Below are 19,373 nucleotides of genomic sequence, written 5' to 3'. Positions count from 1 at the left end.
CAGCCTGCTGCTTTTGTGGTACCTTTTGAACGGTTTATCACATAGAATGTTTTTCTAAAGCACCCTTAACCAAAGCAACAGTGATTCTACTGGCACTTAGATCAATGGAGGGCGGGGTTATTGTAGAGTCAAGGGATATAGCAGGCCGAAGGAAGGTTTCGAGCCTCTGATAATGGATAATAATGGAAAGGACGGGAACTGGGCAGAGAACTGGGATGTTACCAGCATGCTCCAGTTTTCATCTGTGAGGTGTGGGAGGGTTTGAGTAAACCAGCAAGGCCCATCTCAGGTATGCTTGGCAAGAAAATGTACATCTTGTCTTGGGGGATCTGCTTCTGTCAACTGTATTCATGAAGCAGCAGCCCAGGTGTGCCAAAAGCAGCCTGTCATTAACAGATACCATCTAATTGTTCTTGTTACACATCTCTTATCACTCTTCCTTGAACCAAAAAGCGGAATGGTTACATAAACCTTGACAGTTGCCCACATGCTTCACCTGGAGGACAGGATTAGAGCATGTCAGGACTTAAAGGAAGCTTGCTCAGGAATGATTCCACCATCACCACCCCCAGTGCATATTCTGTGCCATTTTTTTTCACACTGTTGGAGAGCATGCAGTAGATGGAGACAAGAAGAAGAGGTGGATGCTTCTCCTGAATGGATAATAGCTGTTCCCGGTAGGCTTTCGTGCAAACAAGCTTTGTCCTGTGGTTGATGATCAGAATGTTGGGTGGGAGAGATGAACTGTGGCCCAACCATAGTTGCCATCTATTTTATGGGTTCTGTTCCTGTGCCTTCAATAGCAATACAACATGCAAAGACTTAGCAGGTGAAACGTTTCTCGGCATGGAGATAAAATTATAAGAAAAGCCTCACCTAGAGAATTTGGACTTCCCAGGAGGCAGTAAAATTAACTGCTGCACCAGTTATGTTACTCACTGCTGTGGGCTCTGCTAAAAGGAAAGGACCATGGCTCAGTGTAGGTCCTAGGGTCAGTACCCTGTGTCTGCCGGTAGAGCTGGGAATGTTCAGTGTCTGATACCCTGGGGAGCTGCTTCCAGTCAGTACTGACAAGACAGAGTTAGAAGGGGCAACAATCTGACTCAGTATAAGGTGGCTTCCTATTTAAAACAGCCCTTTGTTCAGAACCATGTGGACTAGAACCTTACTTTATTTTGTGGGGAAGGAGCATAACTCAGTGGCAGAGCATCTGATTTACATGCAGAATGTCCCTCGTTCAATCTCTAGCATCCCCAGGTAGGGCTAGTAAAGATTCCCTGTCTGCCGGAGACACTGGAGACGCACAGCCAGTGACAATATGGATCTAGACGCAGTGACAGTCTGATTCAGTATAAACCGCTTCCAATGTTCCAATGAGATGGAAACCCCTAGTAATATACATCAGGAGCACTGCTCCTCTGCCTTGTCTAGAGGTTGTTCCATTTTCGGAAGCTGCAGCTTGTGCAAAATGCAGCGGCCAGATTGGTAACAGGGACCAGACGGTTCAAACATATAAAACTGATTCTGGCCCACTTGAATTGGCTGCCTGTATGTTTCCGAGCTCGATTCAAGGTGCTGGTTTTACCCTATAAAGCCTTACACGGCTTGGGACCACAATGCCTGATGGCACTCCTCTCCTGACACAAACCCACCCATACACTATGCTCAACATCCAAGGCCCTCCTCCGGGTGCCTACTCAGAGGAAAGCTGGGAGGATGGCAACAAGGGAGAGGGCCTTCTCAGTGGTGGCCCCCAAATTATGGAATGATCTCCGTGACAAGGTGCGCCTGGCGCCAACACTGTTATCTTTTCGGCACCAGGTCAAGACTTTCCTCTTCTCCCAGGCATTTTAGCATGTGTTTTTAAATTGTTTTTTAAGTGTTTTTAAATTTGTATGTTTGTTTTTAATTGTTGTAAACCGCCCAGAGAGCTTGGGCTATGATGCGGTATACAAATGTAAAGAAGAAGAAGAAGAAGAAGGTGGGTTTATGATAAAGTCTGGAGGTTAAAGATGGGTTGTACCAAGAACAACTGTCTGAGCCTTGGTACACACTGCACAAGGGAAAAGGGTTTCGGAGGGGGGCAACATCCTTGGGGCCTGGACTGTGAAAAAAGAAACAATACTTTACAAAATGATGTTTGGTATCTCAAGAGACCAGAGAGTGGCTATAATGTCTGTTGCTAAATCTCAACATATCCAAGTCTTCTATAAGCACCAACATTTATTAACATGATTAAGATATGGCAAAACGCAACATACGCTTGAAAGTCTCAAGGTGAGACCAGAATGACTAGGCCCCAGTTCACAATTCACTGAACTGCTAATAGTAGGCGCCCCTGCTCAGTTTATAGAACTACCAGGCCTCAGTTCAGTTCACAAAACTACTAGGCTCCGTTCACATTCACTCAACACGTGTTTCCTATAGGCCTCTTAAAAGATCAATATAATGGCAGGTAATACATGGGACTGAATGTCATGTCTTATTATTATTTGGTCTCAGACTAGAACACATTAGAACAAGTCTACATATGTTTTGGCATTGTTTTAAGGGGAAATTAACATTGTGGGATACAAATAAAAATCTTGAGCACACAATAGAAAAGTGAGAAAAATATGAGTTTCAAAAATCAGCATGAGGTTATGAGTGAGGCACTGAAAACCAGTCTTTGAATGCTCAAGCACTGTTAGAAGAAAAAACTAATGAGGATTCTGCTGAAGTAGAACAGAGATGCACTAGCACTACTCAATATAAGGACAGATTGGTCTCATAGCCCATTATTTAATACTTCACTGAGAATTATTTTGCCTGTACAGTTAGCATACCAGAAGAAATTTGCATATTTGTACCTTTTCTTTCATTTTGTGAGTAAAACCAAATATGTAACACTTGTTCTTTAAACACTGTTAAATGTTTGTGTATAGTACTACTGTATACTAGTGTACTTGCAGGAAATTTAGGACCACCATGAATTTTGCGGACCTCTTTTGCAGGTCCTGTAGTAAGTAAAATAATAATAATAATAATAATAATAATAATAATAATACCAGCACCGTTAGGAACAGCACAAAAATTAACCCAAACTGATATAAAGTACGTCTCAAAATAATATTGAATATATTAACAACAATTTTCTTCACTGCAAAAATTTATGCATTTTCAAGGGTCATTCTGAGCAGTGTTATTTTTAATAAATATATTAACTATCCCATTAAGAACATAAGAAGAGCCTGCTGGATCAGGCCAGTGGCCCATCTAGTCCAGCATCCTGTTCTCACAGTGGCCAACCAGGTGCCTGGGGGAAGACCGCAAGCAGGACCCGAGTGCAAGAACACTCTCCCCTCCTGAGGCTTCCGGCAACTGGTTTTCAGAAGCATGCTGCCTCTGACTAGGGTGGCACAGCACAGCCATCACAGCTAGTAGCCATTGATAGCCCTGTCCTCCATGAATTTGTCTAATCTTCTTTTAAAGCCATCCAAGCTGGTGGCCATTACTGCATCTTGTGGGAGCAAATTCCATAGTTTGACTATGTGCTGAGTAAAGAAGTACTTCCTTTTGTCTGTCCTGAATCTTCCAACATTCAGCTTCACTGGATGTCCACGAGTTCTAGTATTATGAGAGAGGGAGAAGAACTTTTCTCTATCCACTTTCTCAATGCCATGCATAATTTTATACACTTCTATCATGTCTCCTCTGACCCACCTTTTGTCTAAACTAAAAAGCCCCAAATGCTGCAACTTTTCCTCGTAAGGGAGTCGCTCCATCCCCTTGATCATTCTGGTTGCCCTCTTCTGAACCTTTTCCAACTCTATAATATCCTTTTTGAGATGAGGCGACCAGAACTGTACACAGTATTCCAAATGCGGCCGCACCATAGATTTATACAACGGCATTCTGATAAATGTTTTCATTTCTTTTCAATCAGTGGCAAATGGCTCCATGGCTCTATGTCAGTGGGGCAGTGGAATCTGCCCCAGGTTTTAGTCTGAACGTTAAAGGAGCTGAATGTGGTGCTAAACCTATTTTGAGAATGCATTTCAGCACCTTGGACAGGGACTAAAGCCCAGAGTGAATTCCACTGCCCCGCTGAGATAAAGCCACCAGCCCCACTGTTTTTAATCTTTCTTGCCCTAAATTAAACCTAAGCCACTTAAAAGCTTGTTTAAAGAAAATGGTTTGTAGGAAGATTTTTTTTTGGGGGGGGGGAATCATGCATTTTGCCCTGGACCACCCAGTGCAGCTCTCAGCAGCCCTGCAAGTGAGGCTCTGTTTTGTCCCTTGCATGCCATATCCATTTACTGTGCAATCGTCCTTCTGCCGATTTACGAGGGTGATGGTGTCTTGTGGGTCCCATTGAGTTCAACTAATAATGGTTAATAACTTCCTTGGCTCAAGCTGAAGTGGGAGAAATGCCACGATGAAACAGACAGCATCACCCTTTCTGTCTCCTTTTCTCATGGCATGTCCTCAAAGCAAAAGAGACAGACAGCATCACCCTTTCTGTCTCCTTTTCTCATGGCATGTCCTCAAAGCAAAAGAGAGCCAGGAAAGGAAGGCTATTATTGTGTTAACTGCTACCTAAACTCTGAGCAGACATAGTCATTTAGCCATAACATGAATCTGTGGCTAGACTGTTGATGGGACAGATTACTGCCAGCACATAACACTGATGCTTAAAAGCTTGCATGGACTGCCCTTGTGTTACCAGGTCATGGTCAAGGTTCTTATATTAATTTACAAGCCCCCTAAAAGTTGGGTCAAGGGTATCTAAGGACTGCCTGATCACTAGGGATGGGGGAAAAAATTCAATTCAGTTTGCATTTAAAGGCAAACCTGCCAAATTTGCACTTTCCAAAACAATATGTGAACTGAAACACAGTGGTCTTTCAAAATTCACACTCCTCCGAATTTTGCAATGCAGTTGTTTAGCCAAGTAATGTGAACAAAAAATGTATACATTAGGATAAATTGTGCTAAAAATGCATATATTAGTGAAAATAAATGCATTAGGGAAAGCTGCTTTGCAAAAATGTGTATATTAGGCAAAATCACATACAAAAATGTGTATACTTTTATTGGGAGAAATTTAGACCAAAATGCTGATGAATTTTCATGAGGTGTTTTTTTTAAATTGCAAAGTGGTAATGTGGAGAGCTGAGTTTAAGATTGGAAAACTGAGAAACCGAGGAAACTGAAATTGACAGATTCACCCCACTCCACCAGTCACTGAGATCTTGGGGGGGGGAGTCTCTGTGGGGGGAAGCCTCTCTTGGTGGTCCCGCCTAGTTCAGCTGCACAGCTCCTAATGACTAGAAGCCGTGTATTCAGTGTTGTGGAACTCCCTCTCAAATGAGATTAGACAGGTTCCCTCAGAGGAGGGCAATGGTAAACCCCCTCTGAATACCGCTCACCATGAAAACCCTATTCATAGGGTCGCCATAAGTCGGGATCGACTTGAAGGCAGTACATTTACATTCCCATTCTCCCTGCTTAACTTCAGGCACACGACAAAGACTTTCTTACTCCAGCAGGCATTTTACGGTACTGTTCTGTTTATTATGCATTTTTATAATTCTTTGTAATGGTTCGTTGTGTGTGTGTGTAATTTTATGTACACCACTTACCAATGTTAACGATTAAGTAACATATAAGTACCTTAAATAAATGAAAAGGGCTGACCAGTCCAAGTCTAGTTTAGAGACAAAGAACCAAAACCTTCATTTGACCTTCTCTAGTAATGTTTTATTTTAATATTTTGTACGTTTTGATCCTCTAAATTAGGCTGTGAACCACTTTGAGTTTATTTATTTATTGAAATATAAAGCAGTATAGAAATTATCAAAATGAATAAATAAACAAGCAAACCAGTGAGACTTGAAATGGGAGGAGGAGACCCTTGAAATTCCCCATCAACAGTTCGTAGCAGTTGAATAGCAGACTGAGCAGGCTCTGGCCTGGCCACTTCTGCATCACCAAGAAAGAGGGCACCGACGTGTGTTAAATGTGCATATGCTGACATGCGCAGATGAAAATTTAGAAATAATTACCTTAACTTAAATAGAATACTGTTGTGGGGAACGAGACAGTGAGCAGGTGAGCTGTGTGCCTGCTCAGGTGGCAGTCCTGGAACCGTTAGTAGGCAACTTCAAGGGGTCCCCCCACCCTGGCCGGCTGGTCCTGCCCTCCTTCTTAGGGCTTGGACTGCACATCCCTTCAAACAGAGGACAGCTTCAAATAGAGGGCTGCCCTAGGACAACCCTACGAAATAGAGGACTGCCCCTGTAAAGCATTTATTGATCTTGGAATTGTCGTTGATCTCAAGCTGAATATGAGCCAACAGCGTGATGTGGCTGCAAAAAAGGCAAATGCTATATTAGGCTGCAGTAACAGAAGTATAATTTCCAAATCGCGTGAAGTATTAGTTCCCCTCTATTCAGCACTGGTAAGGGCTCATCTTGAATACTGCATCCAGTTCTGGTCTCCATACTTCAAGAAGGATGCAGACAAACTGGAACAGGTTCAGAGAAGGGCAACAAGGATGATCAGGGGACTGGAAACAAAGCCCTATGAGAAGAGACTGAAAGAACTGGGCATGTTTAGCCTGGAGAAGAGAAGACTGAGGGGAGATATGATAGCACTCTTCAAGTACATGAAAGGTTGTCACATAGAATGCGGCGGCACGCTTGATTAAGCACAGCCGTGATCATATCACGCCAGTGTTGATAGATCTTCACGGGTTACCAGTTGTTTACCGGGCCCAGTTCAAGGTGTTGGTGCTGACCTTTAAAACCCTATACGGTTTCGGCCCAGTCTATCTGAAGGAGCGCCTACAGAATCACCAATTATGCCGCCTGACAAGATCAGCCTCACAAGACCTTCTCTCGGTCCCACCGGTGAAAACAGCTAGGCTGGTGCGGACCAGAGAGAGGGCCTTCTCGGTCGTGGCCCCCACCCTCTGGAATTCCCTTCCTTTTGATCTCCGACATGCTCCCTCCCTGATGGGTTTTCGCCAAGCCTTAAAAACCTGGCTATTCAGGCGGGCCTATTGGATTGGGGAGGATTAATTTTATAAGGTTTTAAATAGAAATTGGTTTTAAATGGATTATGATTGTGTTTGCTTGTATTTTATTTTTAATTAATTAATTAATTAATTAATTTTATTAGATTTTTAAACCGCCCTATAGCTTTCTAGCTCTCAGGGCGGTGTACAAAAAAGTAAAAACAGATTAAAATACAATAAACATGATAACAATACACTGTAAAATATAGAAACAAAATCAAGACAAAAACAAATTAAAATAAAATTAAATTAAAATGCCTGGGCAAAGAGGTAGGTCTTTACCCTGGCGCCAAAAAGATAATAAAGAAGGCGCCAGGCGTATCTCATCAGGGAGGGCGTTCCATAACTCGGGGGCCACCACTGAGAAGGCCCTAGCTCTGGTTATTACTCTCCGGGCCTCCATATGCGTTGGAACCCGGAGAAGGGCTTTCGATGTCAAACGTAGTGAACGGGCAGGTATATAGCGGGAGAGGCGTTCCACCAGGTATTGCGGTCCAATGCCGTTAAGGGCTTTATAGGTAAGAACCAACACTTTGAATCTGGCCCATTTTGTATTACGTACTGCTCTCTATTATTGTAAGTCGCCTAGAGTGTCCACTAATCTGGACAGATAGGCGACCAACAAATAAAATTTATTATTATTATTATAGAGGAGGGCCGGGATCTCTTCTCGATCGTCCCAGAGTGCAGGACATGGAATAATGGGCTCAAGTTGCAGGAAGCCAGATTTCGACTGCACATCAGGAAAAACTTCCTAACTGTTGGAGCCATACGTCAATGGAACCAATGACCTAGAGAGGTAGTGGGCTCTCCGACACTGCAGGCATTCAAGAGGCAGCTGGACAGCCATCCGTCGGGAATGCTTTGATTTGGATTCCTGCATTGTGCAGGGGGTTGGACTTGATGGCCTTATAGGCCCCTTCCAACTCTACTATTCTATGATTCTATGATTGATTGATTTATTATTTGATTTATATCCCGCCCCTTCTCCCAGTAGGAGCCCAGGGTGGTAGGACACTTGGCCATCTTAGAAGGGACACGGCTCACTCTCACTACTCAACCTGAGTAGGGTTGCCAGGTTCATGGCCTGAGACTGATCCTGTATCTTTAGGAGAAGAGAAGGTCAGACACGTGCAGGTGTTCTTGCAACTCTGTAATGGGAAAAACCACAAGGTGGAATTCTCCCTTCCCCCTGCACACCTTTTAAAGATACAGAAGACCTCTTGGAGGCTGGGCCTGGCAATGAAGAGGTCTTCTGTATCTTTAAACCTTTTGGTTTCCAGGCCCAGCCTCTAAGAGGTCTTCTGTATCTTTAAAAGTTGTGCAGAGGGGAGAATTCCACCTTGTGGTTTTTCCCATTGCAGAGTTGCAAGAACCCCTGCACTTGGCTGACTTTCTCTTCTCCTAAAGATACAGGATCAGTCTCAGGCCATGAACCTGGCAACCCTACTCAGGAGAGCCAGTGTGGTGCAGTGGTTAAGGTGTTGGACTACAACCTGGGAGACCATGGTTCAAATCCCCACATAGCCACGAAGCACACTGAGTGACTTTGGGCCAGTCACTGCCTCTCAGCCTCATGAAAACCCTATTCAGAGGGTCGCCATAAGTCAGAATCGACTTGAAGTCAGTGCACACACACACATTCTCAGAGCATTATGCCCCACCCACCTCAACTCTGGCTGTACTTTAATCGCTTCCCCGTTTTGCTGCCGCTGCCACTGCCAACATCAGTGAGATATTGGAAGGAGCAGAAAAATTTGTTGGTGGGGTAACCAGGCCCCCAAAATGGGGGTTATACAGCTCTGGTTTAGAGAGATGTGCATGAGGAACAAGATTCATTCACCCCCTTCTCAGAAATTTAACTTCTAGGGTGTCAGACCCTGAAGAATGACAACCGGGCCAGCTCAAGCCATTTTGTTGCCTGGGGCAGAGTGGTAAATGGAGCTCCTCAACAACTCAGGGTGCAGAGTACACAAGGCTAACCAGGTTATTTTGGCACCTGAGGCAGAACATCCCACAAGCACCTCTCCCACTCCCTGCCAGTAAAAAATACAATAATATTAATTAAATTATTAGCAATTCACTGTCCTTTGACATCCCAAATCAGCTGCCACTCTGCCTAACAGTAAGACTCAGGCCTGGCACTAGTGGGTGGCCAGGTCAGGCACTGGCCAAGGGCCCCTTGCGGCTGAGAGGGGCCTCTGCGGCTGGGGATGGGAGGATGGAGCTCCCGCTCCATGCTGTGCACTAGCATCAGCTCGCAGGGGGATGATTGCAAATCACGCCGTGTGCCCCAACACTGGACCATATCACAGCGTGGGAGATCCACTGTCCCAGGCAACACCCACACATGCAGCCAGCATGCACTTAAATAGGCCCAGCCACATGACCTCCCATGTTGCCACACCTGCTATCTTTGATGATGGCAGATGTATGTATGCACTCAGCGCAATGACGTGGGGGCATGGGAGGTGGCACAGGCTTAAGTAGGCCCGGCTGCATGACCTCCCCTGTTGCTGCATCAGCATGCTACATGGTCACACTCAGTATCGTGGGTGATGGTGTGCATGCACTGGCTGCATGGGAGGGTGCCAAGAGCCCACTCCAGTCTGGTGCCAGCCCTGGTAGGACTGGCTCTGATGACAACACAGGAATTTAGGAAGTTGCATTATGACAGGCTAGACCGGTTTTCCCTCTACCTTAGTACTGTCTACTTCAGGGGCAGCCAATGTGGTTCCCTCCAGATGTTTGTTTATTTATTTATTACATTTATATCCTGCCTTTCCTCTCAGTAGAAGCTCAGGGCGGCAAACAAAAACACAAAAAACACTCTAAAACATCTTAAAAACAGATGTTAAAATATTAAAACAAAACATCTTTAAAAACATTTTTTCTAAAAAGCTTTAAAAACATCTTTAAAAGCAATTCCAACACAGACACAGACTGGGATAAGGTCTCTACTTAAAAGGCTTTTTGAAAGAGGAAGGTCTTCAGTAGGCGCTGAAAAGATAACAGAGATGGCACCTGTCTAATATTTAAAGGGAGGGAATTCCAAAGGGTCGGTGCCGCTACACTAAAGGTCCGCTTCCTATGTGGTGGGGAACGGACCTCCTGATAAGATGGTATCTGCAAGATGCCCTCACCTGCAGAGTGCAGTGATCGACTGGATATACAAGGGATAAGACAGTCTTTCAGGTATCCTGGTCCCAAGCTGTACAGGGCTTTTGACACCAAAAGTAGAACCTTGAACTTGCCCTGGTAGCTAATGGGCAGCCAGTGCAATTATTTCAGCAGCGGGGTAACATGCTGGCAATACCCTGCCCTAGTGAGCAGTCTCGCCACCGTATTTTGCACCAGCTGCAGCTTCCGGACCAACCTCAAGGGCAGCCCCACATAGAACACATTACAGTAATCCAGCCTGGAGGTTACCAGTGCATGGACAAGTGGTCAGGCTATCCCGGTCCAAAAACGGCCGTAGCTGTCTTACCAGCCGAAGCTGGTAAAAGGCACTCCTAGCCATGGAGGTCACCTGGGCCTCTAGTGACAAAGATGGATCCAGGAGCACCCCGAGACTACGGATCTGCTCTTTCAGAGGGAGTATGACCCCATCCAAAGCAGGCAACAGACCAATTATCCAATGTTATGTTGGACTGCACCTCCCATCAACCCTGACCATTGACCATGCTGGCTGCGGCTGATAGGAGTTGTACTCCAACAACATCTGGAGGGAACTACATTGGCTCCCCCTGGTCTACTCTGACTGGCAGCAGTTTTCCTGGCTCTCAGGGAGAGAAGAAGCTCTTTCCCATCAGCTGCTCCTTGGTCCATTTTGAAATAGGGATGCTTCCAGGGACTGAACATGGGACCTTCAGAGGCAAAGCAACTGCTCTCCCACTGAGCTATGTACCTTTCCGCCCAAACTGCTAATTAATCACACTAAAAATTCTAGCAAGAGATGTGGGTTGGTTTAGCACAGTAGGGCAGGGTCATTCAGTGGAGCGCTAGAAGGAAAGAATGATCTAAAGCTGGTTCTGCCAGGAAGCTGAATAATATTTCTGGACTCTTTATTATCTTCTATCAGGGAGATTGCAGTGGCTGCCCATTAGCTTCCAGGCTAAGTTCAAGGTGCTGGTTTTGGTGTACAAAGCCCTATAGCACTTGGGACCATGATGCGTGAAAGATCATCTTAGAATCATAGAATAGTAGAGTTGGAAGGGGCCTACAAGGCCATCGAGTCCAACCCCCTGCTCAATGCAGGAATCCAAATCAAAGCATTCCCGACAGATGGCTGTCCAGCTGCCTCTTGAATGCCTCCAGTGTCAGAGAGCCCACCACCTCTCTAGGTAATTGGTTCTTACCCTTTATATACCCAGTCAATTACGTGCTTTGCAGGTGAGGGCCTTCTGCAGATACCATCTCATCAGGAGGTCCGTTCTGCACAATATAGGAATCGTGCCTTTAGGGTTGCAGCACCTACCCTTTGGAATTCCCTCCCCTTAAATATTAGACAGGTGCCATCTCTGTTGTCTTTTTGGCAGCTACCGAAGACCTTCCTCTTTCAAGAAGCCTTTTAAGTGGAGACCTTATCCCAGTCTGCATCTGTATTGGAACTATTATTAACTGTTTTTATACGTGGGATTGTTTTTAAATGTCTGTATTGTTATATATGGAATTATTTTCAGTTGTTTCATACATTAAACTATTGTATCAGCTTTGGGGGTTGCTTTTGGATATTTTGGCTTGAAATTTATTGGTGAGCTTTATGCTCATTTACATCTTGTTGTATATTATATGGATTTTTTTTTAGTGTTGTAGCGATTGTTCTTTTTAACATGTATTGTCATGTGACAGTATTTGGACTGTTTGTTTACATAGACCTCTTTGGGCATGGACAATTTGTGGAAATGCAGTATATAAATAAATTGACTACTGACTATTTTTAATTGCGTTTACACTTGTTTTGTGGTTGTAATTGTTTGCTTTGTTTTATAATTGTATATTTTATTGTTGTATCCCGGCTTGGGAAATTGTGCTGAAAGGTGGGTAAGAAATCGAAATAAATAGATAAATAAATAAATATTATTATTATTATTATTATTATTATTATATTATATTATATTTATTAGTCGCCCATCTGGCTGGTTGTCCAGCCACTCTGGGCGACGTACAAGTAAAAGACATGACACATTACAATAACACTGGTTCCATGTATATGTATGGTTAATTAACACGGGGACGGGGAATAATTTTTGTATTTCGTATATATCTGGTATTATTGATTAGGATTGAATTCTAATTGCAGACCTATGCTCCAAACTGGGCCATTTGCTCTGTTGCTGTCTGGCCCTTGGGAAGAACCCCCCCGCCCCCCAGACACACCGCTCACTGGCTCTGCACCGCACCCTCCTCACGTGCTTTTGCCTGGCTAGAAGGTGTCCTCAAACGGCAATAATGCCTCTTGCTGATCTGGACAGGGGATGGAAGGAGATGTGTCATGTTGCGTGTGTGGAAACCTCTGACTTGTGTGGCTGGTATGTAATCTGCTATAGAAAGATCCAGAGAGCCAGTGTGGTGTAGTGGTTAGAGTGCTGGACTTCGACCCGGGAGGCCAGGGTTCGAATCCCCACACAGCCATGAAGCTCCCTGGGTGACCTTGGGCCAGTTACTGCCTCTCAGCCTCAGAGGGAGGCAATGGGAAACCCCCTCTGAATACCGCTTACCATGAAAACCCTATCCATAGGGTAGCCCATAAGTCCAGTCGACTTGAAGACAGTCCATTTACATTTTATAGAAAGATCCATCACACTTGTTACCCCAGCCAGATTTCTCCTCTTGCCCTGCCCACCACAAGCATGTGGCCCATGGAAGGTTCCCTACAAGGGAATGCGGCCCTTGGGCTGAAAAAAGGTGCTGCTCTACCCTGGCTGTGGGGATTAAAGCTGCTGCCAAAGAAATAGCTGTGACACCTCCAGGAGTTTGGTGGATTAGAGGAAAGTTTAGACTGGCTGATCGCAAAGTGTGCAAGCAAGAATTGCTTGATTTTTTGCCTTTGGTCTCAGAGAGATTATTGCCTTGTTCATGTATTCAGCAACTGCATTTACCCGTCTTTTTGAGGCAATTGCTGTATTGTTTTATATAATTACAGTTCCAACTAATTACATTTGTTCACCTTACTATTTGCAAGTTTCATTCCGCCCACATGCCCTTAAGGACCTACACAGGCATCTAGTGTAGTGTAACCAGAGCTTGGAAAAGTTACTTTTTTGAACTACAACTCCCATCAGCCCCAGCCATCATGGCCACTGGATTGGGCTGATGGGAGTTGTAGTTCAAAAAAAGTAACTTTTCCAAGCTCTGAGTGTAACAGAGTAGGACCTGGGAGACCAGGGTTGAAATGCCCACTCAGCCACCAAGCCTGGGCCAGTCACCAATTATCAGCCTCGCAAGGCCGTTGTCAGGTGAAGATCAGGAGGAACCATGCATGTTACCCAGAGCTCCTTGGAGGAAAGGTGGGATATCAATGTAAGAAATGCAGTTTTAAAAATCCTGTGAAAAGATAAAAACGCAGACAAATGAGGCACAGTGATGTACCAGGAAGTAGAAAACAGGGCCTGTGCCTCGCCAAGGGGGACTCTTGGGCTGGCAGAGAGGAAGATGTAGAGTGCTGTGCCTGCAATACTCTAAGCAGCGTGTCCATAGCGTCCTGCCATCATTCACCGCCCACTGCATTTCCCCTTGCTTGCTCAAGCACCTAGTTGATGCAATCTCACCCAAGCTAGCAAGGGCCAGCCACCAGCAAATCAAGGAAGTTACATGAGCTGCCTCCCTTCCCCTACTCTTCCTGCGGCAGAGTTTGCATTGCTTGCCTTCCTTTGCACCCCACAGTTCATTTCCTGTGTGCCTCGTTTGCCACCACACACCCAGCTAAGCTGGCCAGACGCTGATCCAAGAGCTTAGAGGCAGTGCAGGGAGCAGAGTGGCATTTTCCACTGGATGTTTGTTTCTTTGGGCCCATCTGCACAATACACCTAAAGCGGTATCATACCACTTTAAGAAGTCACGGTTTTCTCCCAAAGCATCCTGGGAACTGTTGTTGGTTAAGGGCCTGAGAGTTGTTTGGAGGGTCCTATTCCCCTCAACCAGCTACAATTCCCAGAGTTCCCTGGGAAGAGCAACTGACAGTTAAACCACTCTGAGAATTGTAGTTCTGTGAGGGGACTAGGGGTCTCCTCTCAGATCCCTTGATAAACTACAGTTCCCAGGATGCTTTGGGGGAAGCCATGCCTGTTTAATATTCTATGATACTGCAGACAGGGCCTTTATTTATTTCTCTTATATCTAAAACCTCATTCCATGTGATGCAATATGCATCCCAACACAGTTGAGGGGTTGGGTGACGTTCATTGTGGTGATAGGTGATCTACACATGCTCAGAGGTGCACTGCCTTCAAATGATAAAGCTGAACTCTGGGAGGTTCTGCATCAGCCCTCGGGAGCGTTGAGGCCCAAATAAAGTTCAGCTACATCTGTAACTCCCCCCCCACCTTACACAAGAAACTAAAGATTCTCGTGTAATCTGCTGATGAAAAACACAAACTACTAAGAGCAGCTATTTAGTGCGGAAGAGGATTGCCCATCTCAAATAACTTTGTCTTGGAACATGTCGACCAGAAGGCTTCATCTCTCAAAATAAACCTTGGCTGTCCCAGAAATCCTGCCCAGCCTAAAACAATCGGGACTAAGGCTGTAGCATCTTGCAAGGTGAAGGGCGTTCACCTGTGTTAGATGTGGTTGCCCTCTCTATGAAAGAACAGGCAATGCCACTTTGACACTGGAGGTGCAGATTGTCTCCTTGGTGTGGAGCCTTTTCAGTGGTGAAACATCTGCTTTGCATGTGGAAGGTTCCGGGTTCAGTCCCTGGCACTGCCAAGTAGAGCTGAGAAAATTCTCTGCCTAAAACCCGGATGAGCCACTGCCAGTCTGTCTAGACCAGCCTTTCCCAACCAGTGTGCCTCCAGATATTGTTGGACCATCTTTCCTGACCATTGACAATGCTGGCTGAGGCTGATGGGAGTTGTGGTCCAACAACATCTGGAGGCACACTGGTTGAAAAAGGCTGGTCTAGACAATACTGAGCTAGATGGTGTTGGGAGTAAAGCACCGATGCTTGTGACAATGCTTGTGACCAGTCACCTGAACCAGGGGGCGTGGGGGATCATAGACAGAAAGGCAACCTATTCTTCCCTCACCTATTCCGTCTTCAGTAAATCACATGTTGATATGAAGATTGCTTTTCTCAGGCTTTACTTCCTTCCTCCTTCATCTTGTTAGTTAGATAGTGTGTGAGTGCTTCCCCATGACTCTATAATGCCCACACGTATGTCTATGGTCAAAGTGACTTGATATCCCGGTGGTAATAAACCCCAAGTTTCTTTATTCTTTCAACCACCAGTCTTACGTTTTCATTTCTGCACTCCACTGCAACATATACCAAACCCCAACAGATGGACCCATGCTCTGACTTGGTATAAGACAGCGTCCTATCTTCCTCTGTTATCCGTTTAGGTTGGTGTGCCAGCTGTAGGGATGGGCGAGAAATTTGATTGTTTGCATTTCAAGCTGAATCTATCAGATTCACGCTTTCTGAAACAATATGAGAATTGAAGTACAGCCATCTTTCAAAATTCATACCTCCAGATTTCTTGCAAAAAAGCGAGTCAAAGCTGCCTGCAAAAAAAATGTGTTTATTGGGAGAAATTCACAATAAAATGCTGGAAATTTTTCATGAGGATTAAAAAAATGCATAAATGTGGAGAACTGAATTTAAGATTGGAAAATTTAGAAACTAGAGAACTGAAATTGACAGATCTTTCCATCCCTAGCCAGCTGCGACCGCATCATGGACCGCCAGATTAGACTACTGGAAGATAGGGATGGAGAGATCTGTCAAGTTCAGTTCTCTGGTTTCTAAGTTTTCCAATCTTAAACTCAGTTCTCCCAATTTCTACAGAAACCTGCAATAGTTTTTAAATCCTCATGAAAATTCTCCACCATTTTAGTGTGAATTTCTCCAAATAAACACATTTTTGTGGAGAAATTTTGACAAAGGTACACACTTTTGCAAGCCATTTCTCATCACATCATGGCTTTTTGCATGTTATTTTCACTCATGTGTTCAATTTTATGCACACTTTCCCCTAACATATGACAGTTTTATAAATATTGTTTAGTTGGCGAACTGCATCCCAAAATTCTTATAAATGTGAATTTTGAAGGATGGCTTTGATGTCATATTGTTTCAGAAAGTGCGAATTTGATAAATTCTGCTTGAAATGCAAACCAAATCAAAATTCTCCCCCCTGTCACTGTAAGAAGTTATATGGGGGGCTGCCTTTACCAACTGTTCAGCTGCTAGCTTTAGTTCAGAATGCAGCTGTTGGATTGCCAACTGGGCCTAGGTACTGTGATCATGTGATGCCTGTGGTGTGCCAACTGCTCTGGCTCCCAACTCGCTTCCAGGCTCAATTCAAAGTGCTGGTTCTGGCCTTTAAAAGTCCTTTACACCTTGGGACCAGGATATCTAAAGGGATTGTTGATCTCCTCACATGCCTGTCCACACATTCCTCAGAGGTCTTTCTCCAGGACCCCACCAACTGATGCATGGTGGTCAGCTAATGAGGAAAGGGCCTCCTCAGTAGCAGCACCACAAGTGTAGAGTGTTCTTCCCTAACTCTTCCTTACATCAGTTTTTAACGTGGATGTCCACCCTACATTGGGTGACAATTCAGCATCAGAGGGAGGCAACGGTAAACCACCTCTGAATACCGCTTACCATGAAAACCCTCTTCATAGGGTCGCCGTAAGTCGGGATCGACTTGCAGGCCAGGGGGTTGGCCCCTTCCAGCTCTACTATTCTATGATTCTATGAAGGCAGTCCATTTCCATTTTCAGATGTCAAATAATGGTGCTGAAAATAGAGTATTCAGCAAAACCTCAGTAAATATTCAAACATTTCATGGATGTTTTGCAGCCAAAGACAGAGAGGAGAACAGGCTGTTGGCCTGTCCTGGAGCTACTCATCCCTGATTAATAACTAGTTCTCTATCAGTGCTCAGCACTCTGTGCCCTGTTTTTCTTAGACCATTTTCACGTGAAATGCTGCTGAATTTTTCTCATCCTGTTTGAACCATAGGGACACAGGACGCTGTCTTAGTATAGGAAGCTGAGTCAAACCATTGGTCCATCTTGCTCAGTACTGCCTACACTGACAGCAGCCCTCCAGGGTTTCAGGCAGGGAATATCTCCCAGCCTTACCTGGGACCTTCTGCATGCAAAGCAGGTGTTCTGCTACTCAGCTGTGGCCCTTCCCCCATGGGTAAATGTGGTTCATGTAGGAAAGAGAAACTGAAGATGCAGTTCAAGACGGTGATTGACATTAACTAACCACTGACATGCAGCAGCAGTACATGAAGACTTACAGTCAGCATTTGACAGTGATAACTGCCAAGTAATAGCATCTAGTAAATGCTTGCATTTCGTTCTGATTTTACTTGGTCAAATCAGGAAACATCCGTGTATATAGGTTTACAACAGTGGTTCCCAAATTTCTCCCCATCCAATGGAACACTTGAAAATTGCTGAGGGTCTTGGCAAACCTCCTACGGTGATTCCAACAGATTCACGGTGGTCCCCCCTCCCCTCCCCAAGGTAGTTTGACTGATGCAGACACTGCACTCTTTTTAGTGCCCGATTAAGCAGAGCTTGGAAAAGTTACTTTTTTTGAACTACAACTCCCATCAGCCCCAGCCAGCATGGCCACTAGATTGGGCTGGTGGGAGTTGTAGTTCAAGAAAGTAACTTTTCCAAGCTCTGCGATTAAGACATGTTCATTTGCCCAGGCATTTTAAATCGGTTAGGGACATAGGCAGAGGCCTTATCCTGAGTCAGCCTACTAGTCCATCTAGTTCAGCAATGGCTTCAGGGTTTCAGAAGGGGGACATCACCAGCTCTGCCTGGAATTGTCGGGAAATGAACCAGGGATTTTGATGCTACACCTCTGAGCCACACCCCTTCCCCGGATTTTATGGCCTCTGCTTGTTTAATAGTTTCGCAGTTTTGTTGCCTCTCATGTTGCTTTGTAACAAACATTCTGATGTTTTATTTTATTACTTCTTATCATTGCACACTTTCCCAGAATCCATTGGATGAAGGGTGGATTTGGAAACATTAAAATAAACAACAAAATCAATTAAGGTTTGTTTTTAGGGTTTTTTTTAGGCAGGTCAGTGTGTCATTTCACAGTGGAACTCATCTGGAATTTCAAGAACTTAGTCACACATGCAAATGCTTTACAATGTACCCTGTTAAAGTCACTGGCTGCCTTGTGCAAAGCTGGCAGCCAGCCAGGAAGGGCCCCCTCTAGATGCCCAACCAAGGCCCACAGTGCAATCCAAAACAAGACTTCTAAGCAACCCTTGTTGTATAGAGGCCCTGATCTCACACCATTTCCTGTCTGGATGATGGAGGGCAGACAAGGGAATTTCCAGCCTCCAAAAAGAGAAATCACTTACCATCTCGACCAGATAACTGGAGATGCTCCACTAGGTCACACCCAAAGACCCGATCCTTGGCTGGTCCCTTCCGCTTCACCCTCTGCCGAGCTTTCATGGCGAGCGACATGTGTGTAGTGGAAATGCTTGGGCGCTGCCCTCACAGGCTCTCAACGTTCAAGGCCCCTCAGTTGCTTCTGTCCCCCAAGGGCTCTGTGGGCTCATTGGGACTAGGGCAAGAGCTTTTGACGACAGAACTCCCAGCCCCTGCCTCTTTCTGCAGATGCCGCTCACAGTCCTGCCGCCACGGAGATCTTTTGCTTTCTCAAACCCATGGCTGGTCTCTGAGCCATCAATTCTTCATGCTGCCCAAGATCATCCCAGCAACCGGATGAAAACCGAAATGGCTCTCCAGCAGCTAGGGTAGCCAGAGGTGGATGGGCTCCGATATTTCCGGGTTCTTTGGTGCTGCAACAAAATGTACAACTGGGGAGAAACAACTGCTGAGGCCCTGGGGCCTGAAGAAAAATAAAAGAAAATGCTACACTTCTGTTTTCACCCAGAGCCCAACAGGAAGTGAGTTCAGCTTTGCCTCCAAACCCGACTTCCTGTATAGAACATCTTTGAAACCACAACCTGACTCTTGCGCATAAAGCTCTCTCCATCTCTATCACACACACACACAAAACACACTTGCTGATACATGGATGTAGGATTTACGGATTAGGCCACACGACCACACATCCTCCTTATCAATCCATGCA

At 45.1% G+C, this 19,373-nt stretch overlaps 1 protein-coding gene across 3 annotated transcripts in view; it reads right to left on the bottom strand.

Moving 5' to 3' along the window:
* ARHGAP30 (Rho GTPase activating protein 30) overlaps nucleotides 1-19,117 on the bottom strand; it is a 42,850-nt gene extending 23,733 nt beyond the window's left edge. For all 3 annotated transcript variants that reach the window (XM_061606496.1, XM_061606497.1, XM_061606498.1), the window contains exon 1: nucleotides 18,631-19,117. In XM_061606496.1, coding sequence (XP_061462480.1) covers nucleotides 18,631-18,739 — 109 coding nt within the window. In that variant the 5' untranslated portion in view covers nucleotides 18,740-19,117. The remainder of the gene's footprint in view (nucleotides 1-18,630) is intronic.
* Nucleotides 19,118-19,373: the final 256 nt, after the last annotated feature.

Source organism: Rhineura floridana, chromosome 22 (genome assembly GCF_030035675.1).
Source record: "Rhineura floridana isolate rRhiFlo1 chromosome 22, rRhiFlo1.hap2, whole genome shotgun sequence".
NCBI classification, from domain to species: Eukaryota; Metazoa; Chordata; class Lepidosauria; order Squamata; family Rhineuridae; genus Rhineura; species Rhineura floridana.
Note: the sequence above shows the minus strand (reverse complement) of the source record. Positions and strands in the feature narration are given on the sequence as shown.